This window comes from Prionailurus bengalensis, chromosome A2, assembly GCF_016509475.1.
Source record: "Prionailurus bengalensis isolate Pbe53 chromosome A2, Fcat_Pben_1.1_paternal_pri, whole genome shotgun sequence".
Taxonomy (NCBI): Eukaryota; Metazoa; Chordata; class Mammalia; order Carnivora; family Felidae; genus Prionailurus; species Prionailurus bengalensis.
The window spans coordinates 146,198,315-146,224,363 of NC_057348.1; the positions used below are offsets into that span (position 1 = coordinate 146,198,315).

The 26,049-nt window shown below is 45.0% G+C and overlaps 2 protein-coding genes across 3 annotated transcripts in view; both read right to left on the reverse strand.

Moving 5' to 3' along the window:
- COPG2 (COPI coat complex subunit gamma 2) overlaps nt 1–6,698 on the reverse strand; it is a 114,562-nt gene extending 107,864 nt beyond the window's left edge. Inside the window, exons 1-4 of the mRNA XM_043590465.1 lie at nt 6,571–6,698; nt 5,368–5,420; nt 4,500–4,580; nt 938–1,009 (exon numbers count right to left, since the gene is read on the reverse strand). Of these exons, the coding sequence (XP_043446400.1) occupies nt 938–1,009; nt 4,500–4,580; nt 5,368–5,420; nt 6,571–6,607 (243 nt within the window). The 5' untranslated portion in view covers nt 6,608–6,698. The remainder of the gene's footprint in view (nt 1–937; nt 1,010–4,499; nt 4,581–5,367; nt 5,421–6,570) is intronic.
- A 240-nt stretch (nt 6,699–6,938) lies between these two features.
- On the reverse strand, nt 6,939–20,921 carry TSGA13 (testis specific 13). Of its 2 annotated transcripts, none has more exons than XM_043590471.1 (8): nt 20,827–20,921; nt 19,514–19,684; nt 17,378–17,456; nt 15,418–15,489; nt 14,311–14,517; nt 9,494–9,633; nt 8,830–8,957; nt 6,939–7,208 (listed from the first exon to the last, which is right to left on the reverse strand). In XM_043590471.1, exons 2-8 carry the CDS (start codon nt 19,534–19,536, stop codon nt 7,042–7,044), a joined length of 816 nt encoding a protein of 271 aa, XP_043446406.1. In that variant the 5' UTR covers nt 19,537–19,684; nt 20,827–20,921; the 3' UTR covers nt 6,939–7,041. The 2 variants fall into 2 exon arrangements, with proteins under 2 accessions (XP_043446406.1, XP_043446405.1); XM_043590470.1 differs by having other exon boundaries at nt 6,939–7,211.
- Between the last annotated feature and the right edge of the window lie 5,128 nt (nt 20,922–26,049).

Genomic DNA, 26,049 nt, shown 5'->3' on the forward strand with positions numbered 1-26,049 from the left:
ATGGGCAGATTCTGAGAGAGCTGAGCCTAAACTCCCCAGGCCTCCTGGGCAAGTAGCAGCTCTTTATTCTGTCCGAGGAAAGGAGTCTCCCTTTGCCTGAAGAGCGTGTAACAGCCTCAACTGAGACAGTTGCCTGACAGGGGACTGCTGACGTTCGTAAGGAGTCACCTCCTCCTGAAACTTATCATTACCCAGACACTTAACCACACTCACATCCTGCAAGTTTCGGGGGGTTGGGCACAAAACGTGGCCTGGAAAGATATGCGAAACATACCAAAACACTGCAAGATTGGCACAGTTTATGTCACCAGAAGGGTGGGAAATGGATCTCCCCAGACTCCCGTCTCTGCAGGTTCTGAGCTAGAGCCGGGCAAAGGAGAAATACGCAACCACATTTAGAAGACGGAAGCAGAGCTGTGGCCATCATGCTCCGGGAGTCGGGGTGGCTTGCGGCAGAAACACAAACGCTGAGGTGCCGGGAGCTTTACTTTGTCCTTTCTCTTCTTTTTCCCTCCCCATGTCCTCTTCCCCACTGTGCATCCGGCTCATCTTCTTACCTGCCCGACCCGCCGACCAACGGCAACCCCAGGCTCACCGGAAACTTGACTAAGAACTTAGAGTGGTGGCAGCTATGTCCACTGACTTCCACACCAGTCCACTTTCGCCGTGGCGTGCCACAAGCTGGATGGGAATGGCTTTTATGACGGTATGACAGATGCGGGGTGGGGGAGGGGACGGCTTTATGCTATATTCCTATGCATCTCTCATGCTCACGTGGCCGTTAATGAACATTGAAAAATCTGACGAAGATAAATAATGTTTAAGTAATGCTAAATATTGCAAGCAACCTTTGCCCATTTAGAACATTCGAAGCTCCCCCAGGAAAAAGAATAAAAGGAGTTTTTCCAGCCGAAAAGAATAAAATAAAAAGACTTACGTCGTTGGATTGAAACAACCGAGTCATTGCAAAGAAGGCTTCTGTGGCTTCCATAGTTCCAAAGTGCTCACCCTAAGGAAAATGTAAAACAATTTCTTAAACTTAAATAAAGTATACTAAGGATTTTCTCTTTATTTCTCTTTATTTCTGCAAAAGTCTCTTAGAACTTGGGAAGAAAATCTCTTTGTAAACATTCTGTCTCTACGCTGTTTTTCTGGCTTTCGTTTTATAAACGTGCATGGCCATTTTGTCCACTCCTTATTTAAAATAATTTAGTATCACAAGCCATGCTATAAAAGTTCTGGAATAGTAGTCTCTGACCTTTTAGCAGGCACTATTTTAATTTCCCTGGAGAACTGCAATTTACAAGGAAGTAGAAAATAATAGCAAATTGAGTTTCTAATCAGAATGGCATGTTATTACTACACCACCTACAAGCAGAGATCACACCTTTTCCATTTCCATAATCTAATGCCCAGCACAAAGCCTGACATATTATAAGAGCATAATAAATATTAAATTGTAAAGAACTACATATTAGGAATCCTAGAAAACATGGCAAAAAGGGACCAACTGAAAGGGCAGGAACCAGATTAGTTATATGAAAGTAAGCCTTTGGATGATGCTTTGCATCAGAACTTTACTGCGCTTCATAAGTCATCTGAGGAGCTTGCCAAAACGCAGAATCTGATTCAGTGGCTCCGGGTGAAGCCTGAAATTTTGCATTTCTAACTAGCTCCCGGTGATGCAAATGCTGCTGGCCTGGGAACAACATTTTTTTTTAAGGCACAAGATGCTAGATAACCTGTTTCACTCACAGTCAAAAATTCCAGAGGTTATAGACCGCCTAAAACATGACCATTTCAATATTTAATTTCATTAAAAGCAATCCTATATAAGGCATTAGGCTCAATCACTTCAATCTATTTGTCACTTACAAGAATAAGAGTTTATAAGAATAAACAGATTCTGATGAAAAACTTTAAAAGTTTAGGATGAAGGACAAAGTATAAGAATTTACAATCATTTATTTTTATTTATTTTTTAAATGTTTATTTTTGAGAGAGAGAGAGAAACAGAGCACAAGGGGAGGAGGGGCAGAGAGAGAGGGAGGCTGGAACCTGCTTCTAAAATCCGAAGCAGGTTCCAGCCTCTGAGCTGTCAGCACAGAACCTGATGTGGGGCTCAAACCTATGAACCACAAGATCATGACCTGAGCCAAACTGGGACACTCAGCCACCCAGGTGCCCCTACAGTCATTTAAATCAGAGTACCCAACTTGCTCACCAACAACAGATTTCCCCCTCTTTCTTTCATAAATATGTAGGGAATACACACAAGTCCATGCACTTTTCAGTCCTATCAACAGGCCCTAAGTCCCTACTTTTTGACTTGAAATTTAGAATATATGAATAGGCCAACTGCGGTAGAAATTTAGAAGTATTTTTCCATAAAGCATTACCAACAACTAGACAAAAGATTAAACTAAGGTTCCCAAACCTGTTTCCGTAGTTGACTGTGTTTATCATATTATACTGGTAATTTCCTTTCAACATAATTAAATGTTTCAACATGAGTTGCTCAGCAAAGAGGCATTGGCCAATATAAAAGTATATGCTACTTGGGGCACCTGGGTGGCTCAGTCGGTTAAGCATCCTGCTTCGGCTCAGGTCATGATCTTGCCGTTTGTGAGTTCAAGCCCTATGTGGGCTCTGTGCTGACAGCTGAGAGCCTGGAACCTGCTTCGGATTCCGTCTCCCTCTCTCTCTGCTCCTCCCCCACTCGTGCTCTGTCTCTCCCTCTCCCTCTCTCTCTCTCCCTCCCTCTCTCTCTCTCTCTCTCTCTCCTCTCTCTCTCTCTCTCTCAAAAATAAATAAACATTAAAAGATAAATAAAAAATTTAAAAAAGTATATGCTACTCTGCACCAACTTCATCTACCGGAAACTCTGCTTATAGGGGCGCGTGGGTGGCTCAGTCAGTTAAGCATCCGACTTCAACTCAGGTCATGAATTCAAGTTCATGGGTTCAAGCCCGCATGGGCTCTGTGCTGACAGCTGGGAGCCTGGAGCCTGCTTCAGATTCTGTGTCTCACTCTCTCTGTCCCTCCCCAGCTCACACTCTGTCAAAAATAAATAAACTTTTAAAAAAAAGAAAGAAAGAAAGAAACTCTGCTTATATAATGGATTTAGTCAAGGACACAATGTGTGCTACAAAAAATTAAATCAGGGGCGCCTGGGTGGCTCAGTCGGTTGAGCGTCCGACTTCGGCTCAGGTCACGATCTTGCAGTCCGTGAGTTCGAGCCCCGTGTCAGGTTCTGGGCTGATGGCCCAGAGCCTGGAGCCTGCTTCCGATTCTGTGTCTCCCTCTCTCTCTGCCCCTCCCCCGTTCACGCTCTGTCTCTCTCTGTCTCAAAAATAAATAAATGTTAAAAAAAAAAAAAATTTTTTTTTAATTAAATCAAACAGACTTTGCTTTAAATGTTTCTAATATGGTACCACGGAGGGATAGGATGTTTGTGTAGGAATGTATTTTATGGAAAAGTATGCACTCGATGCTCAGTCTCCATTTGCAAATTACAAATCATTAACTCTCGGAATGAGGCCTTCAGTCATGAAATACAGTAAAAGTAAAAGATATTCTCAGGGAATTCAAATTGGAAACCATAGTCTTCTTACCACCATATGTAAACCACTGGAAGTCTGTGTGTGTGTGTGTGTGTGTGTGTGTGAATCTAAGAAACAAAATCACATTTTCTAAGCTCCTAGACATTTCATGACACTTTTTTAGTCTGAAGCAAAACAAACCAAAGCACAAGAAAAAACAAAATAACAATAACAGCAAACAGAATCGATGTTCCATCACAGCAAATACTTTTGTTGGTTTTCTCTCTTACATCCCCAGTGCCTAAAGCAGCATAGGAGTCAGCGGGTGTATTACAAATATTTGCTGTACGACCGAATGAAAACTATTCCTGAATGTATGTGTCCAGGACTATTTGCAACGCTCTACACTCATTACCTCACTGAATCATTACAACTTTATAAAACAGGTATTATCATAATCACCATTTATAGAAAAGGACATTAAGGCACGACATGGTTAAACTCAGAATCATTCTGCTTGCCGTGGTACAGTAGGGATAATAAATAAAATCTATTAAAATCAAAGCTTGAAAAACATCACTATATATTCCTCCCCCTCAAAAAAAGGTAAAATATCTATTTGGAATTTGTCGAAGAGTTTGTACTACATTTTGGGGGGGGGACATAAAGACCTCTGAACAAATCTGAACAACACGCTTTAACATGAACTAATGCTTGTTAATTTCAAATTGATGTTGAGAATCTACCACGTGCTTGGCTGGTCTGGAACCTCATGAATAAAACAGAGGTATGTCATAATCCTTGTCCTCAAGAAGTTTTACATATCATTGCCTTAATCAAACACTGCAGACTTTTAAATTAAGTGAATTTAAAAAAATAAATAACGACACTTTCCAGAAAGTGCTTCACTGCATGTTATTCCAGGAAACAAATCTGAAGAAAATCAAAATAGTCTACCTGGTTCAGTAAGTAAAGAATCTTTGTAAGAATATGTAAACATCTTCTTGGATTGATGGGTGTTTCATTGAATATACGAGCCTATGGGGACAAAAAAGCATTGTTACACTAGTATATTTTCTATCACAGATTTCCATCACAGATTGCAAAAAATCAACTGTAATCAAACAGACATATTCTAATAAACATAAAATAAACATATTTTAATCACAATATCCAAATAATGTTGTTTACAGTTTTCAATTCATCATACTATATGATACATTATTAGATACGGCCTTGACTTTCTACCTACACTAACTCCTTCCCTTCGATCTAGTACGTCAATTTTATGCGCTTTATGTGTTAAGAATCACAGTATTTACCTACGCCATTTGAAAACAATTAATGTCCACAACTTCCTTCAGTAACCTTACACTAAACACCTCTTTAGCATTGTATTTAAAATTATCACCATGTTGCAGAGTCTACATGTTTTTGCATTTCTATAAATTCTAGACCTGCTTCTGATTAAGTAACCCCTCTTCCTTTTCCCTCAAGTCTATATTCTCTGAACACAGTTATTATATTCTTCAATTCTTATTTTTGATCATAGTATTCAAGCAGCTCTCTGCCCACCATCTAAAATGGAATAGAAAAGAAAGAACACAGGGCGCCAGCTCAGGTCATGATCTCAGGGTCTGTGAATCTGAGTCCCCCATGGGGTTCTCTGCTGTCAGCACAGAGCCCACTTCGGATTCTCTGTCCTCCTCTCTCTCTCTGCCCTTCCCCCGCTTGTGCGCTCTCTCTCTCTCTCTCTCTATTATCTCTCCCTCAAAAATAAATAACTTAAACACACACACACACACAATACAGTTCCAAGTCATACCTCCTGTAAGACAGCACTCTTCTCCAGATGCCGAAACGGATTGGAGCCACTACCTATATCATAAACAAAAAATGTCTTTAACAGCTGTCCTAGACAAACTTATCTACAGAAGGGTATCGATTGCTTGGGGTATCTCACCTAAGTGAAGTGACCATTTGGATATCACAGTGACAACCATGACTATTATGCGTATAAACGGAATAAAATCATTTTGATCCTGGTACTAGCTGTCATTGCTATCCTTATAAGATCTCGTACTTCTGTTTTGCAGGAACTCTGCCCAAAACGAGGGTCTTCTTTCCCTGTCCTCTTTTTACGTGAATGTTACAAGTATATGTCATGTGCACACAGCTAAGATTAATGAGATTGTGGTAGGGCCCTTTGGATTTCCCTAAAGGCAAGCACTATCTTTGGTGTTTCCAACAATTTCTGCCAGGCAGAAAAGAGTTTAGCAAAGAATCCTACAAAGCTGAAAGGGGCCGTGGAGATTTACTAACCCAAACCTCGACCACACCACGGGAGAGCACCAAACATTGAGGGCTTTGGGTTTGGGGATTGGGGTTTTTTTGTTGTTGTTTTTAGGTGGCTTGACATCTTCCCCATTTGCTCTGGACCAAAGACGGGTTATCAAGGACGCAACTGACTTTTGGATGCCGGCGCATTAAACGACCGACGTACCAGGGGGCACTCTTAACCCCCCTGGGAAGACTGGAAGGCACAAGGCGCCTCCAAGTTCATACACACACAAGTCCCATCGAGCCCAGACCCACTCTGGGCCTCCCACTACCAGCGCCCCCCCGCCTCGCCCACGCGCGCACCCACTCCCTCCGCCACGCGCCGTGGGCCCGCCTCCTCTGCGGGCAGCCCACCCCAGGCGAGCGCGGCGGAGGCGGCTCCGAGGGGCTGCGCCCAGGGGAGGGGGCGGGAGCGGGGGGCGGGGCCGCCGAGCTGCCCAAGCGGCGCGCGGGCGCGGGGCGGGAGCGCGCGACCCGAGGGGAGGCTCCGGCGCCCGGGGGAGGGGCTAGGGGCAGGCCCCCGGCTGCAGCAGAGCGGAGCCGGGCGGAGGGAGGAGCGGGCTCCAACTCCGGCCCCCTGGCACACCGGCGCCCACGCCTTCGGGTCCGCGGCCCCCAAGAGCAGGTGGCGGCGGGCGAGGAAGGGGCCCCCGCGGCGGAGGGTGGGCGTCAGAAGCCCAGCGCGTACCAGACTCCTCGTCCTTCTTGTCGAATTTTTTAATCATCTTGGACGACTTCCCAGCGCCCAGACCCACCGCAACCGTCCCAGGCGCCGCAGCCGGCGAGCGGAAGAGGCTGCAGGAAGGCCGGCCCCGTGCTCTGGAGCCGGTTGGGTCGCCGTCCCGTCACTCGGGGAGAAGGCCCGCCCTTCCCCGGCTGTCGCGGCCGCTCTTGTCCCCTGGGGACGCGGCCACGCCCTCTCCTCCTCCCCCAGCCGGGCGGAGGCGGGGCCAGGCGCTGGGCCCCCGGGGCTGCGTCCTGGCCCGTACCGCCACGGGTCCGAGCTGGGGCTAGCCCCGGCCCACCCAGCCGGCCACAGGGCAACCCAAGCCCGGAGCGGGCACAATGCGATTTTATTTGGTTGGCACGTCGTGGATGGCGACTTCCGCAGGCCCCTTAGTCTCTGGAGACCGAAGCGAGAGGCCTGGAGGATTTGTTTTCACTTGATGACAGTGGCGTTTTTTATAATCCACTGCTGGGCCCTTCCATTGCGGAAGCCGTTCTCTCCTGGCACAGCTGTGGTGGGTTTCTCTTCCAGGAGCGATGAAAGGGTTAGTGGTTCCCAAATCATTTTGGAAGTCGGCATGTCACTCCCTGACTTGGCGACTGCTGTTAACAAAGCACAGGGCACCTTAGTGAATGTGCACATCCAGAGGCTCTGGAAGGACACCCAATGTGAGGCAAGAAAGAGACCCACTTGGAGGGACCAGAAAGCTGGTCTTTACTCTTAGCAAGAGGCATCACGGACTACCATGCCCAACCTTCTTTATAGTTCTGGATTCCTTCCCTTCATCAAAACCCAGTTTAAAACACTGCCAGTTTAGTCTTCCCTGTTTCATCCCACCCCTTTCAAATGATTCCTTCTGCAACCGTGTGGACACCCAGGTCACTCTTACTAAGGTGCATTCACTTGTATTCATACTCTTCTTAGTCTTTTCCTAAAGTGGAGGTGGTTTTCAGTTCTCCTGAGAGTGTAACCAAGAAAATGTTACTGTCTTTGGTTTCAGTGTCATCACTTTATCCAGATTCTCTTTTAACGTCTGCCTGTTCTTGGAAGCTTCCATGGCGGGCTCCTCTTGCTTCCATCCCTCCCCACTTTTTGGATGCGTTATGCCTTGTAAATGTCCCTTGACTCGGCTTCCTTATTCCTACTGCGATCGCCTGTTTTCGGGCCCTGTCCTCTAACTCCTGGACAGCCTCCTAATCAGGCCCCATCCAAACCTTCTCTGTGTAATCTTTATTTGGATGCCTGGTAAACAAGGAAAGTGATTGGCTACTGGCAGAAGGAGGGCTGGCTGGCGGTGTCTTTTGCTTGAAGTGGAGACATTGTTTCAACTCCACAGACCCATTCTTTAGGGAAAGCACCATAATGGGCTCTTCAGATACTGTTACCTAAAGCAAGTATGTACTCACTTTTCTTGAGGGAAACTGTAAAGTCGCCAGAAATCTAATAATTGTTGCAGACTGAGATATTAAGTGTTCTGTTCAGAAATGTAAATTAGGTAGATCGTTAACAGGTTCTTGCCTGTTAATGATCTACCCAATTTACATTTTAATTTTTAATTATTATAAATTTGACTAAGTGTATGTCAGAAAAAAAAATGTGACTAGTATATCAAGCCCATGATGTCAGTGATGTAGTATTAGGACAGGAACACACACACACACAAAAACAAACAGGGGCGCCTGGGTGGTTCAGTTACTTGAGCATCCGACTCTTAATTTCGGCTCGGGTCGTGATCTCATGGTTCCTGGGTTCGAGCCCCGTCTCAGTCCCCGTGCTAATAGCACTGAGCCTGCTTGGGATTCTCGCTCTCTCCCTCTTTCTGCCCTCCCCCCCCCCCCATCCTCCCAACCTCGTTCCCTCTCTCTCCAAATAAATAAACATTTTTAAAAAAGAAAAAACAAAAAACCTTTTAAAGCAAAACATTATATGAGTAAGGGCAAATAACACATCAATATGGCCAAAACTATTAGAGTGGTAGGTGATGTCGTCTGGGAAACACCACACTAGAGCTTTCTTGAAATCTGAGGGTTTAAATGGGATCCAAAGCCTAGTGCCACCTGGGCCTCTTAACAGTTGTTAGCTTCCATGCTATGAGAAAAAATAGTCTCCAGAACCTCCACGAGACTTGTTGATTTGCCCTTTTCTCTTGTCCCCCCAAATTTGTGCCTCCTGCCCACACCTCAGATCTGTAAGCCATTGCTTTGCAAGAAAGAAGCTTACCAGCTTTCTTCATATCTCTTTCACAGACTGAAGCAAAGTTGAGCTGAGGGTACATTTTTTTCTGTTTCTGCAAAGCACAGACCTTCATATACTGCCCGTCACTTTTGAAATCATTGTAGGTGGAAAACCTTCACAAAGAAAGCTCATTTAGTAGATCCTAGGGCAGGGGGTTAATGGAACCAGTCACTACTTTATCAGATTCTGGGGGAGAAGAAAGGACAGTGACCAGATGGTGTCCATTGGTGGGAGTATTGCTCCGTGGGAGGGAAGTTTCTAGAACCTAGCATTGTAAACCTGTGCAGGAACTCCAGAATCTCTTACCTCTTCCCCAAATTAGATGTGGGCTGCTCCTATAACTCATTTCAAATGAAATCTCACAGCACCTTGTTCCTAAACTGCAGCCCTTTATATGCCCTAAGAGAAAATGTGGTTCTTCTTCTCACAGAGATCTTTGAGTACTTCTCGTCACTCTCGAAAATCATTCTTAGTGAAAAACCTTAGTTTTGATTAACTCTCATTAGGGTCTAAATGAGGTTGGGGGTCATGTAGGGAAGCTGTCTCATCACTATGCAGTTATATATATTTCCTACAATCAAAAGTTTTTGTTAAGTTATGATGAAAACAGCAGCATGAATAAGGAAAAGAGAGGAAGGAAAATATTCACCTAAACCACTGTTCTCGCTTGGATGTAGGATCAGCCAACAGGGTCACAGGAAAGGTTGGTTTCAGCTCAGATCTTAACTTTTTTTTCTGAGACATCAGGGGTAGGCAGAAGTTCTCAGGGGGGTTGTGCTGGTAACCTTCCTGCGGCAGAGGGAAGAAGGGTCAGTGAAGGAGGAAGCTGAACCCTTGGGACTGAACTAAGTTCCCGGACTAAGCTTCAATTCCTCTGAAAGGATGCGACAAACCCTGCCAGAGAGGGGAAGTGGGGACTGAAACCAAAAGAAGAGGAAGCCGTTCCCTGAGTGGGCTAAAACACTAGACCCCCTTATCCACGGAAGATACATTCCAAGACCCCCCAGTGGATGCCGAAAACCATGAAGGGTACCAAGCCCTAGACACATACTATCTTTTTTTCCTATACATACATATGATAATGTTTAATGTATAAATGAGGCACAGTGAGGGATTAATAGCAATAACCAATAAAATAGAATAATTATAATGTAACAAAGGTTATGTGAACGTGGTCTCTCTCTCTAAAAAGAGCGTACTGTACTGACCCTTCTTCCCGGGATGATGTGAGAAGGTAAAATGCCTACATGATGAAATGAGGGAATGGCGTATGCACTGTGACTTAGCATTAGTCCCTCTTGATTAGATTATACCCAATTTGATTGTGGGTAACTGAAACCCTGCAAAGGTAAACCACAGATGAGGGCTGGGGGTGCGGGGGGTGGGAACGGGTGTACCTATTTGCTTTGTTGTCAAAAAACTTGTCCAAAGCTTGGTCAGTTTCCTAAGTAATTGACTTGCCCAGTGGCCCTTTGAAGTGAACAGCAGAGGAATTTACCCAGTTTTGAGAAGGATTCAATTAGTGAATCGCTTAGGAAGCCAAGCATTTGGTACTAAATTGGGAAATAGATCCATGGGACCTACCTTCCTTTCTCAAAGATGACTGCCTCATTCACATTCCCTTCTCTGTCTGCAGTGAAAAGGTCACAGAATGGGATGTTTTGTGAGGTAATAATTTCATCATTACTAAAGGTCATAGAATCAAAGACTTTCGGAAAAGCTCTTAAAGGTCATCCAGTCTAACCATTCATCTGACCCCCTAATCCCCTCCACAATATTACTACTAAGTAAGTGGTCAATCTTGCTACACCTAAAAGCCCAACCTGTTTCACCTTTGCTCAGCTGTTAGCTGTCTCCCTGTAACTTTGACCCTGCAGCTCAAACAGAACAAATCCAATGTCTCTTCTGCAGGGTCCTTAAAGAATTTGAAGAGATCCATCACGTCCCTCCTAAGCTCATTCTCCTCTCTTAGGCTCAACGTTGCCAGTATTTTGAACTTTCTTTCATGCGATGTGGCTTTGGGCTCCCTGTCCTGCTTTTTCTCATCGTAACTCATTTGAGAAAGCGACCGTTTATATTCTTTCTCATATGCGACAATCTGAAATGAAAACAACGTGCTAGCAACCGTGGGACCATCACCTTGCTAAAGACTCTATTCAAATGTCATCACCTCTTCCAGGAGCCTTGCCTAACTACACCATCTAAAATTGCCTCTCACGCTCATTGTGCTTCATTCCCTTATCCTGCTTTGTCATGGCACTTAGCACATTATATAGTATCTGTGTGATTGTTTGCGTGTTGATGGTCTGTCTACCTCACTAGAATTAAACATCATTCAGGCAGTCCTTGGGGTAGTCACTGATGTATCCCCAGTACGCGTAACAGTGCCTGGCACAAAGTAGGTGCTCCATAAATACTCGTTGAATGAACGAAAGAACGAATGAATGACTAGGCTGATTAAATAACAACACAGTGAGCTTCTTCTCATAGAATTTTAAAGCCTCTTTTAAAAAAAAAAATACTTCTGGGGCGCCTGGGTGGCTCAGTCGGTTGAGCGTCCGACTTCGGCTCAGGTCACGATCTCGCGGTCCGTGAGTTCGAGCCCCGTGTCGGGCTCTGGGCTGATGGCTCAGAGCCTGGAGCCTGCTTCCGTTCTGTGTCTCCCTCTCTCTCTGCCCCTCCCCCGTTCATGCTCTGTCTCTCTCTGTCCCAAAAATAAACGTTAAAAAAAAAATTAAAAAAAAATACTTCCTGTTGAACCATGTCTTTTAAATGCTGTACTTGTTCTCTTTAAGCTCTTCCAGTTTGGAGGAACTTCCGTTCACGTTACCTCAACAAAAAAGAGATTTTACTCTAAAAAAGCACATGTGCCTAGGAACGAAGTCATAGCTAACAATCTGGCCACAAAAAGAGCAGAAACTCTGCAGAGCTAGATCGCACAGCAGAAAAACAGGAACGGAAAAGTATTTGGAATCCAAAACAGCACTAGCTAAGGACTACAACAGCATGAGTTTGTGTAGCTCGTCTCTAGCCCCATATCATTAGCCTGTCTCCTACTTTCTTCCTGTCTGCTTCCGCCTCTCTGTGTTCACTCCCTACCTTTACCCTGTATCTTTCTCCTCCCTGTAGCTTCTGCTTGTTTGTTTCTACTTCCCTGTAACTTCAACCTGCCCCTCCTCTGCTTTCATGGTCCCTGCACTACCCTCCTCCTCCTGGTTTGATTTTTTTCTGGCCTCTCTCTACCTGCCCCGTCGGCTTTCACTCTTACCACCTTGATCTTCCCCTTTTCCAGACCCAGAGGCATGGAAGGAGGACTCTGTTTGGCCTGGGGATTTGGGTCGTTGGTAGGTTGGCTGGTTTTGGTGTTGGTTTGGCTTCTGGCTTTGGGGGTTTTTTGTTTGTTTTCATTTGGGGGGTACCAATTTATACCACAGGTCACCGATCGCCCTATGAGTTTTGATTCCCTGGCTCCGGTGCCCTCCTGCCCCCACCTCAGGTCCCCAGCCAGTTGCACAAAAGAGGATCTCTCAGGGCATCCTTTTCTTCATGGACTATGGTGGGGCCATTTCACTTAGAAGGGACTGTGGGGATAGCAATCACTGTGATAGACATGCCATCTCCGTTCTTCAACTTGCCTACTGGAACCCACCCTCCTCTAACACACATGCCTGGGCATAGCAAAAGAATGCTGCTTCTGTGTATGATCTTTGGCTCACCAAAGACCGTCACTTTTGCTTGGCGAGAGAAAGGGGGGTGGGTTGCAGTATGAATATGAAAGAAGCATTCTAGATGGGCATATCCTTCTTCTTGAACTTGTTGCTGACAGTCCATAGAACTACCATGGTGTCAGTCTTTGACAATCGGTGCCTTAACTCTATTAATACAATTTGACTGGTAGCACAGTTTGCTCATGAATATGATCAGGTCCTGCGTGTGATTTGCACAAAGTTCCAGCTGTCGGAAGAAAGCTCGTCTTGCACCAAGTTACATGATAGTCTCGTATTTCCTTCTCTACCTTGAGCAGGACAATCTTAGCCTGGCATTTGTTCCTTTCTCGTACATTACCCATCACCATGAGAAGTAACCACTGAGTTTACATCCAAAGGGCACAAATACTGAGACTCCAGAGACCATGGGCAATGAATTAATTAGCCCATATTCAGCATATATCATTGCATATTAGCATCTTATCCCCCATTTGGAGAGGAATCTTTTACCGCCGTTCCTCTAGCAACTAAGGAAATACTAACCTCAAATTCACCACTTTGTGTTACAAGGGTCTGTCTCAGGTAATTTCTGTTATAATTAGATTCTTTTGTTTGCACTTTCACTTTATTTAATTTCTTCTTGTTATATTAGGCCTGCTCTCAAGGCTGTCAAGAGCTTTTTTAGATCCCGATTCCTAAATATCTTTTAAATTGATTTTCTCCACTTCCTCGGCTATTAATTTAGTTCAATTCTTCAGCATCTCTCCCCTTAGCTGTTGTAGTAACATCACAATGAATCTTTCTGATTTGTCTCTCTTCCCCCACGAACACAACTTTCTCCTCCAAAAAACGGTCTTTCTAAAATGCCAATTTGATTGCGCCTTTTATGTCCTGCCATTTACCCTCTTACATCTCCATAAGTGCTCCTCACTTTCTTGTGTCTTCATGTGTCTGCCTTTCCCTCTGATGGGGATATTCTCCTGTTCTTTTGCCAAGGATCACATCCTCTGTAAAACTTCCCGGATCACTCCCTTTCCTCTGACAAAGATACTAATCTCTACGTGAGTTCTATATCTTGCATATTCTTTTATTATCCATATATCCTGGTATATTATAATAACTTTTCTATTTCTCATTTATTGATCAGTCTCTCCTGCTAGTCTCCAAGTTCCTTCAAGATAGAAACTGTCCTGAAAGCATCCTTATATCTTAGTTCTCTGTTTAGCATATGGTCAGCAACCGTTTACCGGATTGAACGTGAACTTCGGCAGTGTAGAACCGAGTCCCAGATGTCTGGCTGTTGTGATAGAACATCCTCTGCTGTGTTCCCCTCCCCTTCTCCTGACACCCAAAGCCGTGGGTATAAAGCATAATCCTTTCCCCGTCTCCCGTTTGGTTATTTCTGTTCCTCGTTCCTCATTTCCCGATTTCTCCTTTGCCACTTTACCCTCAACCCGAAAGCCGGTGGCTAGTTCACCTTTGGGGAATTGCAAACTAAATGTCTTTGGCCAGGGAGGAACAATTTCTAATGAGGACCCTCTTTTCTCCACGCAGTGGAGTTTCATGACACGAGCTTGTGCAATTCTGGTTCTGAGCCCCTCCAGATTCCTTGTGTGTGCAATACACAGCAAGGCAGAAGAATGAAGAAGATGGCTCCTGACACCATCTTCCACGTTAACTTAATTCTCTCTTCACGCCACCTCCCGATTCCTCAGGGTCCCTCCTCAGGGTGCCAGGAAGCTTCCCCAGGCGCCGTTACCTTGAGCAGCAATTCCTTGGGAAAGTATTTGGGTGCGATGTTCTTTCCTTGCTGGTCGAATGGGCAGGGAAGTGGGTTGTTGGTCATAATCAGTAAGGTCTTATCCTGATCGTACTCTGTTACTTTTAATGTGAAGCTTTTGATTTTCCCGTTTCGAGCCAGGAATTTCTGCAGGGCAGTGGGCTTCAAAGGCTCATAGTACTGGGCCTGAGCAACACAGAGGTTTCCAGAGAGACAAAGGGATTAGATCAAGAGAAGATTAATCAATTGGCTAGGCTTCAGCCTCTGTGGGGGAGGGACAGACGCTGCACAGGGGCCGGACAAATCTGCTCGGAAGCAGATTTTACAGAAATCTGCTTGGTTTTACAGAAAACGTCTGAAGCCCTCTGTCCCTCTCTGCCCTCAGCACATTCCCCACAAATAGACGAAGGGGTGAGGAAGTGAGATGGGAGGGAAGGTTCCCACATAAAAGGAGCAAGATGACTTAGTCCTTCTGAAAAAGTGTAACATCGTGCCCAACACAATGGGGCAAACAGAAGCTTCCATGTCAAACCTAGGTGGCCTTCTCTACAAGTCCGTTTGAGGCAAAGGGAGAGATCGCCAGGCACCAAAGCTCCTTCCTTGTTCCGGGATACCAACACAGCCCCTCTCTCCATCTCCCCACCCACCAAGAGTTCTCCACGGGCACAACCACATTAACATGCATAATAAGCACGACCTTATAGAGGAAAAGCAGTCACAAAAGACTGCGTGTCAGTTAAGACGTGGTGGGGGAAGGGGCGGTCCCGCTAAATTTGCTTTTCCATCCCTAGGAGGGAGGCAGAGGGAGAGAATAGCATACCTCCTATTAGAAATAGGTTTTCTCCACTTAAAAAAAAAATCAGCTGCAGCCAACACCCCCTTCCCACCTCCTCCCTCGTCCCTCCCTATCACCGTACCCAGCACTGCCACGGGCCTGGTGTCCTAGGACAGCCCTGCTTTCCTGTCCCAGGAGTCAGCGTGGTCACAGAAGCTGGCGGCACCAGGAGGCATTTGGGATACCCGAGCAGTGGCCCTGCTGCTGAACCCTTAAGGATCTTGGCGGGGATGAATGCTTTTTCCACCTACCATATTTGGATGGACGGTGTATTCCTGAAGGTTCTTCAAGACAAATTTTGAAGGCCCGACTGCGTCAAAAATCTAGAGACAATAATTGAGATCAGGAGTTTCACGTTGCCCCTGTCCTAAACAGCATTCCATTCCTTACCTCACCTCACCCTAGGCTGACCCTAAAAACCGGTCAGAAGAACAAAGCACTCCCAGTTTTGTACCCTGGGATCCCGGGATGCGGCCACAGCAAAGAGAGCTACGTTCCGAGGCATCCTGACAGGGAAGCTTGTCCGTGGAAAAGGTGGGCCTGCTTTATTATGAATGTCAGATAAAGCTGTGGGGGAGGGAAGTGGGTAAAGGGCAGCGTTAAAGTTCAGATGGGGACAAATCACTCCAAGGGATCGCACCTCTTCCTTCTGCCTTTTCCATTTCTATAGGGGTGAAATCTAGTGAAAATCAACATGGAGGACACCCTCTCCGGGAGAAAAGCAAGTCATAAAAGGGCAACAACTGAAGGCTGGTGGTGCAAGGGAGCCCTAGGGATCACTGCCTGCCGAGCTGGAAGCAGACACGCAGAGGAAGAGAGAAACAACGGTGCATTTTGCTTTTTTTGACTATTTCGACAGCACACGATTCTTCCCGAAGTGATGGCAAAAAACTAGTTGGATGTTGGTCATACTTTTGTCCACCGCTTTGCATTTCTCTGCCGGTGGACGTGCTGGTGATTGGCAGACTGTCGGAGGGTCGTGTCTGGTGGACGTGCTGGTGAATGGCAGACTGTTGGGGTGTCGCGTCTGGTCGTACGTACAGTTGCCGGGCCTTCTGCATCGCCTTCGCTGACCCCGGTGTTGCTGCCTGGCCTCTAGCTCAGCCCTAACTTATCCACAGATGAGTCAAAAGGATGAGGACCGAAGGAAATGAAAGCTGAGTTACCTCCTTTGGGCTTGGCATAATCGGAAATCCGAAAAAGAGGAGGAGTCACAATCCTGTGTGTGGACCAACATTTCCAAGGATTGCCATGCCCCCGAGGAGGTGATATGGTTAAGGTGGGGCGCGGAGGAAACGGAACATGCACTGAGAGGTGAGGAAAGTGTGGATGTGAATGGAAAAGAGGGAAGGTGTAAGGATGGGACAGAACCGTACAATGGGAGAAGGTGTTATGTTCCTAGAGGAAAATGCCAGAAGCTGGCAATGCCTGGGGGGGGGGGGGGGCATGTGGACTAGGAGGAGGCCTATCAGAGCCATGCCATACATTCCATTAGGAACAATGGGAGGCAATAAATCCAAAGATGCAATGAGTTAATTTTTGGAAAACCGAAATCCCTTTGTTCAAAACAAAGATATATTAGGAATAGTCCACTTCACAGATACGCTACATATATTCAGAACCACAGAAATCTCAGGAAAACGTGAGAGAAAGATGTGAAGACTTTTCTCTTGTCGGTTGTTTTAAAAATTAATTTTAGGGGGGGAAATCTCAAAGGAAAATGTTTTTACTCTTGAATTTTTCTGAAGTGTTGCATCTCAGCTCCAAATGAGTCTACGGCAGTTGACTAAGCCCACGGCAGTGTCCCAAGTGGAATATGTTTTTAGTTTTACGTCGAATTGCACTATCGTGGCTGGTAAAATAAAAGTTGGCCTGGAAAATTCACTTGAATATGAAAAACCTGGGGAAGCAACCAAACCATCCAATGGAGTTTTGCTGCAAGAGGTGTCCATAAAGCCTAGCTAAGTAGGGTTTCTAAGATAGGCTTATGGTCCCTGGCTTCTAGCCCTGATTTGTCGTGGATACATCCCTGTCTCTTTTCTATGTCTCTGTTTCCCTTTCATAAAATTAGGATAATTTACCCTTGTTGTCTGTACAAACATTGACCGTTTCTTGCTCTTCAACAGGAGGTCTGTGAACCCCACTTCCAAAGTACTCAGAGTAACTCCAAAGAAAGACTATACATACACATTTACTAAGGCTCTTTCTTACCTCATCGTTATCAACCCCTATTCCTTTCTCAAGTTTAACTGATCTGGTTCCTGGAGTCGTTGATACGGCATCTTGAAACCTGAAAAAGCAGAAAATCCAATGGTATTTGCTTACTCAGAGGCCTGGTCGTTGGCATATTCTCAATCTCCCTCAACAAAGTTTGGGAGCCCGACGACGTAGAGGAGCCCAGTTTGGGTGGTCACTAATTGAATATGCACGTATAGTAAAGAATAGGATTTGTTATTATCCAGCCTGCATTCTGGTGGGGGGGGGTGGTAGGGAACAAAACTTCAGTTCAGTGAGTTCAGCAAGTGGGACCTCTTGGAGATATGATGATATCTGATAAGTTGAATTCTTCAAAAATAAGGGTGTTAGACAGCTTAAGGACATTCTTTCAGGCACCTGGACCTTTATCATATCCCTAAAGACGACCTACTGTTTTGAATGCCCACCTGCCTGCTCTTCTCCACAGGGAAATGGCTCTACCTTTGCCAATAATTAACTAGTGATTCTATGAAAAGGGACATTATTAGTGGAACTTCACAACTAAATTTCCAATTCTTAAAGACTATGCTTGGATTACTGGCTCCCTCTTGTACCTAACCACATCTACGTTTCTCTATCTAGAACTAAGATGGTAAAAATCATGAATGGCAACTATTCTCATACTCTGTTTTTTTTCTCTTAGTTTCAGATCCCCTGCCCAGATACCAGTTCCTTTTGGCGAGAAGAGGGAGGGAGGCAGAAGTTGCAATATTTAGTAATAAAGTGTTTTAGATTCCATATTTTAGATTCCATGACTAATTCCACTAAACCCATTTACTCCCTGAACATAGGGAAAGATGCTCATCAGTAAGACTGGGTTAATGATTAAAATAAATGGCCTGCTTCCTCCTTGGAGATAATTCCTGTTTGGGTATTAACTAGCTTAAATAGAAGGCTGGGACTACCTGAAGTAGACCTCTCTCCTCTAAAAATGAGGGTGGCAGGGGCGCCTGGGTGGCTCAGTCGGTTAGGCGTCTGACTTCGGCTCAGGTCATGATCTCGCAGTCTGTGAGTTCAAACCCCACGTCAGGCTCTGTGCTCACAGGTCAGAGCCTGGAGCCTGCTTCCGATTCTGTGTCTCCCTCTCTCGCTGCCCCTCCCCTGCTCATGCTCTGTCTCTCTCTGTCTCAAAAATAAGTAAAAACATTAAAAAGAAATTTTTTTAATAAAAAAATAAAAATAAATAAAAATGAGGGTGGCAGTGTAAGGACCAAACTAAGAAAAACAGAACTAGCCAAGCTATGTAGTTGGCGGGTCAACTGCTGTAGGAGGTACGAATCATCCCCAATCCAGTATCAAGTCCCATCCAAGCATGGCTCACTTCCACCTGTCGCTGGCTACCAACTCCATCCTTAACTCAGGCCAGACGTCTTAAAAATAGTCTCAAGGGGAGCAGGTGACACATTGTGGGTAGACCAAAATAAATTCATCCCCACTTAACATCTTAAAGGTGGTACCTTTTTTATGTGTCCTACTATCTTAAGTCATCTAATAATAATATACTGTAATCTCTATTGTAGCACTTTTAAAAAATGATTCTCTGTTATCTCAAAGGCAGCACAGGATCCCAGATACTCTTCTTTAAGGCCAATTTAAGGCATAGAGCTGTGGGGGGAAATTCTCCTACAGCCCAGCAGTGTCCACCAAGGACAGTCTGGCGCCTTACTTTTGACAACTCTATTCTACTTGCTGCACGAAACACAGACCAAGATCCGGTTTTTGATCTGAGGACAGTCAGTCAATTAAAATATTTTTTAATGTTCATTTTTTTATTTTGAGAGAGAGAGAGAGAGAGAGAGAGAGAGAGAGAGAGAGAGAGAGCGGGGGAAGGGCAGAGAGAGATGGAGACAGAAAATCCCAAGCAGACTCCGTGCTGTCAGTGCAGAGCCCGATGCAGGGCTTAATCTCACAAACTGTGAGGTCATGCCCTAAGCCGAAATCAAGAGCTGGACGCTTAACCGGCCCAGGTGCCCCTAAAACATTTTTAATGAGTCTACTCTGTGACTAGTACTGTTCAGAGTGATATGGACTACAACAAATGTTTGCATAAAATCGTCCTTATAAATTAGTTGGGCAAAGAAAAGCACACACTTGGTTTGTCTCTTTTGGCCCATCGCTGTTCACTGCTAAGTGGGTCAGTCCAAGGCAAGTATTCACCCAGAGGCTGAAGTCAGTGTCTCCAAAGAGTCCAGGTTCTGTAGGGGCTCAATTCAATCCATTTCTTCCTTAGCACACACCGTGTGTCCAGCCCCGTTCTTGATCCTGTTTTGGAAACAAGGCTGGTGGGTGCTGTTGCGAATGCAGAGAATGCACAAGACATGATGACCTTTGTCCTCAAGAACTTAGGTGGTAAACGGTGGAAGGGGTGGGTGGGGGGAGGAAGTGATTGTGAAGTGTGAAATAGAAAGGACATTGGCATAGAAACACATGCTAGTACATTAGGTGAGTCATTTCACCTCTCGGGGCCTTAATTTCCTCATTTGTAAAAATGGAGAGAGTTAACCAAATGATTTAAAGATAATATTCTAATTCCTTTTGACAGCGCGAAGAATTTTCCTACATAAAGACCTGAAGTAAAATCCATTCACGGGTTAGTCGTGGGAGAGAGTTGGAGAGCAGCCATGCTTTAATGTACATCCCCTTTCAATACAACCACCCTCTCATAGGTTAGGTCTATAAAACCAGGGAAAGTATGTGTATATATTGGTGTGGGAGGGGGTGGCAGGAAGTTGCTATATTTCTTTGATATGAGCAACTTAAAATGGAAGATAAAAGTTGACGGTGTACAAGCCACTATTTCGAGAAGAGAGGTCAGTGAGGCTCACGGGGATGTTTCCCAAAGGATGTGGAGCTTGAGCTGGGCCTTATAAGATGGTGTGTGAAGTCGCCTGACGGGAAGGTATTTGTCGTTGTTGTTTTAAGTAGCAAGGCCTAAAAGTGGATAGGTAGGGTGGGATCAAATCATGGGGGTCTTGGTAATGAAGGAGGAACTTTGATAAGGTCTTTCAGCCCAAGCTCCTCTCAAGCCCATGGGTTTGGAGGAAAGATCTGCCTTAGTGTTGAGAATGTCGATAAGTGATTATTTAAGGTTTATATCTAGTTTGGTTGTCTAGACATAAACCCTAAAGACAATTGTCTAGAGTGTATGACTAGACTGAGCTAAACTCTGAAAGTTCCCTCAAGGGTAATAGACTAATGAGGTTTTCACCCTTTTCTCACCTTTAATTTACTGGAATCGTGAATCCAATTCATGCGGATACTGAAACTAAAATAAAAAGAAGCCACCCAACCGGAAGGTACAAATCTTGGGTTGCTTTTCTGCAACGCAGGGTGGAAAAAACCAAAATCACACAAACACAAAAATGACACCCAGACTAAAAATGGAAAGATCTGGTGTACAATACCTTGAAGGACATCAGGAGACCTTAGTTCATTGAGGAAGGAGAGATTCCTTGGCACTGAAAACTTCCGTTTTGAAAGTGTTTTATTCTTTTCTTGATTCTGGAGGAGACACAGGAATTTGTGATGAACAGGCAATCTAGAATGCTCAGGTGTTCTATGTTGGAGTGAGCACAAAGGCTTCAACAAAATCTGCACCGATCTGCTCCAATTTGTTTTTTTCAACCTGTGACTTCCCTGTACATACACTGACCTTGTCACCATATCTTAACTTCTACTTTATTTTTTCTTAATGTTTATTTACTTATTTTGAGAGAGAGAGAGGGAGAGGGAGAATACCAAGCAGGCTCTGCACTTTCAACACAGAACCCAATGCAGGGCTCAATCCCACGAACCGTGGGATCATGACCTGAGATGAAATCTAGAGTCGGACGCTTAACCAACTGAGCCACCCAGGCGCCCCAATCAACCTCTACTTTAACCTATTCCTCAAATACAGTGAACTTTCTCTCTTATTCCCCATACTTAAAACCCTCTCCCCACATCTTCAAACCATTTGAACCTTCTTCTTTCTTTATATTACCCTGAGGTCTTTCCTCTTTAGACAAGACTTTCCAGATCAATCCAATCCCAAACTCTAGCCTGCAGGCACTGTTTTTTGTGCACGCAATTCTATAGTATCTTGTAGTTTGACCTGTACTTTTCTTCTGTGCACGTACTGTTTGCCTCCTACACAGTAAGCTCCTTGAAAGTGACACGTGAGTTATATATATATTGGTCCCCCCCCCACTACCACATACCCCTGTTTTGTATATTAGGCATTCAAACTTAATATTTACTTCCGTATGTTTCCTGACCATTTGTGACATGTTAAACACCATCCTAGGCAATGGGAACAAACATAAATCCCAGTCCTTGACCTCAAGGAGCTCATAGTTTAGCCAGGAGGAGATGAAGAAAGAGCTCAATTCAACAGATTGCAATGCATGTATCAGGGATCTGTTCAAGGGGCTGCTGAATCAAAGAGGAAGAGCACTAAACCCTGGGAGACATTTGGAACTAACACCTAAACCGAGCTTGGAAAGGTGAGTACAAGTAGCTTATGCCTGGAACATAAGATTCCAAGAGATGAGACTAGAAAGGAAGCCAAGGTCCAAATCCTAGAGTGTAGACCCTGATAGAAGCTTGTAAGTCACCCTGTGAGTTAATAAAGAGCTATCGAGGGATTAAGTTGGGAGATACGTTGAACAATATGTATTTTAGAAATACAAAAATGGTGGCAGAGTAAACTATATATTGGAAAGGCACAGAGGCCTTTAAGAAGGCTGTGGTATGGAGGAAGGAGTGAGAAATTAAATGGGTCACAGATTTGTGCCATTCACCTCTGTCTCCCAGCCCTGGATGACCTATGCAAAGATGGCCAACCATATTCTCTCCGCTAGGGATTTGAGAGCTTGATAAAGACACAGAAAGATGGGAGATGATCGCAGCTGAATTGTCCTCTACAGCATCCCAGGCAGAAGGGCTAAGCCCCGCCTGCTGAGGTCCCCAGAGCCGCTGCAGATCTAGCCCTCCCTGACACATGGTTATTCAGTTTTCCCTTCAATCTGGGAGCTTTCCCAATAGCTTTTTGAAGACCGCTGCTCTCCTCCTCCTCCCGCCCCCCCCCCCCGCCTTCTTTTTTTCCCCTGAAACTAGCCAGCGTTCATTTCTGTTGTTTGCAATCAAAAGAAAACAAAAACAACACCTAAACTGACAGAGGCTCTAAAGCCGATCAGCAGCGGTGAGGAGGGATAAATGAAGGACCTCTGAAAGATGTTAGGAAGATAGAATTAACAGGACTTGTTAACCAATTGGATCCGCAGGCTGGTGGATATAGTCACATTTTTAGCTTGGTTGCTTGAGTGGCTAGAGGTGCAATTTACTACACTAGAAAATAAGGAAGATAGAGTGAATTTGGGGGATAAATGATGATTTGTGGTTTGGGTTGGTTAAATAGGAGGTGCAGGTAGGGACTTCGTCTCATAAGTGGTTTAAAAGATGGGTCTGGAGCCAGAGAGAGGTTTGGGATAGAATTATTCATTCGGGAGCCAGCCTCGAGCATAGGTGCCCGCGAAAGCCATTGGAGTAGATGTGATCACGCAGGAGAATCGGTGAACTCAAGACACAAAGGCACAAGACAGAGCCCCGGGCGATACAAACGCCAAAGGAAGAGCAGCCTGAGCAGATGTATAGAGAACACTGAAAAGGAGGGGCCAGAGGCTGGAAGAGAACCAGGAACGGAAATCTTGGAAAGAGACGGCACCGTGAAAAGTGGAGAACCTCTCTACCTCACCCCAGCGTCGAAACTGCAGCTTTTAAAGGTTCAGAAAGCTGTTTTTAAAACTCAAAAAAGTTGTCAAAGCTTAACAAACAATCCAGCGCCACTGACTGTAAGGGAGATAAGTCTAGATCGAACGAACCTCCTAAGCTGGAGTTCATGGCAGAGCCAGGATTTGCTGGAGCAAATGGAGAGAAGACAGTGTGAATGTGTCACACATTCTCCACTCACGGCCTTCTTTTGCAGACACGGGGTTGCATAGCGACCCAAACTTGGGTCCATTGTCCCTTTTCACTGCATCTGGGGTATCGACCTATGACAGGACCTGAGAGTGGGTCCCGCATCCCTTCATCTCCACGGCTTTTCACATCCAAATGGAGGCCTCACAGACCAGGGAACATCCGGGTAGTGAGGATGGGGTGCTGGGGTGGCACAGGGCATCCTGGGAGACGTGACCTGAGGAGCAGAGAGCAGTGAGTGAGGGCACAAGCCTGGAAGAACTCCTTGGGGAGCCATTTGCTTCCTCTCCTCCTATTTTGAACGGCTTATAAAATAGAAACGTCTACCCTCTTGAAAGTAAGAGTAGCGGCACATAGTGCTGAGCAAGGGGAACGTCTCTCATTCTTGACTCTCCCTTTCATAAACAGCCTGCCGGCAGCGTGTGGTCACCCATCTGGGGAGGCTCTTCCTTGTCAGGGGACACTTACTGTCGATCAGTGACTAGATACGTCTTTCTGGTGAAGAGGGATGTGCTAGGAAGCCAAAGGTCTACCTAGGCCCCAGCCATGCTCTCCAAACTAGCTTCTAGCAAACAGACCCACAACCAAAAAACCATGAAATTCTGCATGCCTCTGACTCCTGCACGTTTCTATTAATTGCTTCAGAACCCGTAGGAAGAGATGTTTGGTACCTCGACTGTTTCGGCACCCTGGCTACCGTAAACGCTGTGGCTGTAGTCTTAGTGTTCTCCGTTGGCGCGGAGACCAGAGAACCGGGAAAGAGGGGGTTCAGAAAGGTATCTCCTTAGCAAAGCGAAAAATGAAAGCCTGCGAGAAGCCGGAGCCTGGGCAGGGAGTTTTGCCTGGCAACCTGTCTTCCATCCGTGGGCAGAGCGGGGCTGGGAGTTATAAATTCATTCATCCCAGCTTTGGCCAACACCAAATCTGAACAGAACTAGCATTATTCAGAGATGAATGAATGGAAAATGATTTTCAGAGCTAACGAATTTTATGAGGAGGAGAATGTAGCAGCAGTAACAGCCACCCTGGCTTAAATAGGGAGCTAAGGAAGACTGCCAAAAATGGAGAGACATAGAGAAGAGCAGGAAATTGGGAATCTGGGAAATACAAGGCCATGAAATTTGTTTGTAGATCTATTAAAAACATGGGGATGTCTATACTACCCAAAGCAACCTACAGATTTAATGCAATCCCTATCAAAATACCAACAGCATTTTTTTTTTTACAGAACTAGAAAAAATAATACTAAAAATTTTATGGAACCACAAAAGACCCCAAATAGCCAAAGTGATCTTGAAAAAGAAAAACAAAGAGGGGAGTGAAAAAGAAAAACTCCCCAGCGGGGTGGGATCGAGACCTGCGTTGGGCTCCACACTCAGTGTGGAGCCGGCTTAAGATTCTCTCTCTCTTTCTCTCTCCCTCTGCCCCTCTCCCTCGCTCATGTGCATCCTCCCTCTCTCTCTAAAAGAAAAAGATAAACAAAGCTGGAGATATCACAATTCCAGATTTCAAGTTACACTGCAAAGCTGTAGTAATCTAAACAGTATGGTGCTGGCACAAAAATAGACACATGGACGAACAGAACAGGATGGAAAGCTAGAAACAAACCCACGATCATATGGTCAATTGCTCTTTACAAACGAGGCAAGAATTGTCTCTTTAACAAATGGTGTTGGGAAAACCGGACGGCTATATGCAAAAGAATGAAACTGGACCACTTCCTTACAAACACACACAAAAATAAACTCAAAATGGATTAAAGACCTAAATCTGAGACCCGAACGCTTAAAAATCCTAGGAGAGAGCACAGGCAGGAACTTCTCTGACATCAGTCATAACGACATTTTTCTAGATATGTCTCCTGAGGCAAGGGAAATAAAAGCAAAAATAAACTATTGGGACGACATCAAAATAAAAGGCTTCTGCACAGCAAAGGAAACAATCAACAAAACAAAAAGAAAACCTACTACATGGGAGAAAATATTTGCAAATGACATACCCAGTAAGGGTTACTATCCAAAATATATAAAGAACTTCAAACACTCAACACCCAGAAAACAATCTAATTAAGAAATGGGCAGAAGATATTTCTCCAAAGGAGACATCCAGATGGCCAAGAACAGACACATGAAAAGATGCTCAAAATCACTCATCACCAGGGAAATGCAAGCCAAAACTACTCTAAGGTATCACCTCACACCTGTTGGAATGGCTAAAATCAAAAACATAAGAAACAGTGTTGGTGAAGATATGGAGAAAAGGAACCTTCATGCACTGTCGTGGGAATGCAAACTGCTGTAGGTACTATGGAAAACAGTATGGAGTTTCCTCAAAAAATTAAAAATAGAAATTAATGTTGCACTATATATTAAGTAACTATAAAAGAAAATATTCCTCAACCTGTTTATTTATTTTTTAGGTCTATTTATGTTGAGAGTGACAGAGACAGCCTGAGTAGGGGAGGGGCAGAGAGAGAGGGAGAGAGAGAGGATCCCAAGCAGGTTCCGCACTGTCAGCACAGAGCCCAACGCGGGGCTCACATCCACGAAGCCGTGAGATCATGACCTGAGCCGAAACCAAGAGCAGGACGCTTAACCAACTGAGCCATCCAGGCGCCCCTGCTCAATCTGCTTAATTGCCATGGCATAAATCTGTCATTTTTGCTATCA

What these genes read in the sequence shown, in the direction of transcription:
- TSGA13 (XM_043590470.1), bottom strand. Translation starts at nt 19,536, where the DNA reads ATGGGCCAAAAGAGACAAACCAA. An exon ending in GGCCAAAAGAGACAAACCAA is followed by an intron (nt 17,457 to 19,513) that starts GTGTGTGCTTTT and finishes CTGCTTTTTCAG; the next exon opens with GTTTCAAGATGCCGTATCAA. An exon ending in TAGGGGTTGATAACGATGAG is followed by an intron (nt 15,490 to 17,377) that starts GTAAGAAAGAGC and finishes TATTGTCTCTAG; the next exon opens with ATTTTTGACGCAGTCGGGCC.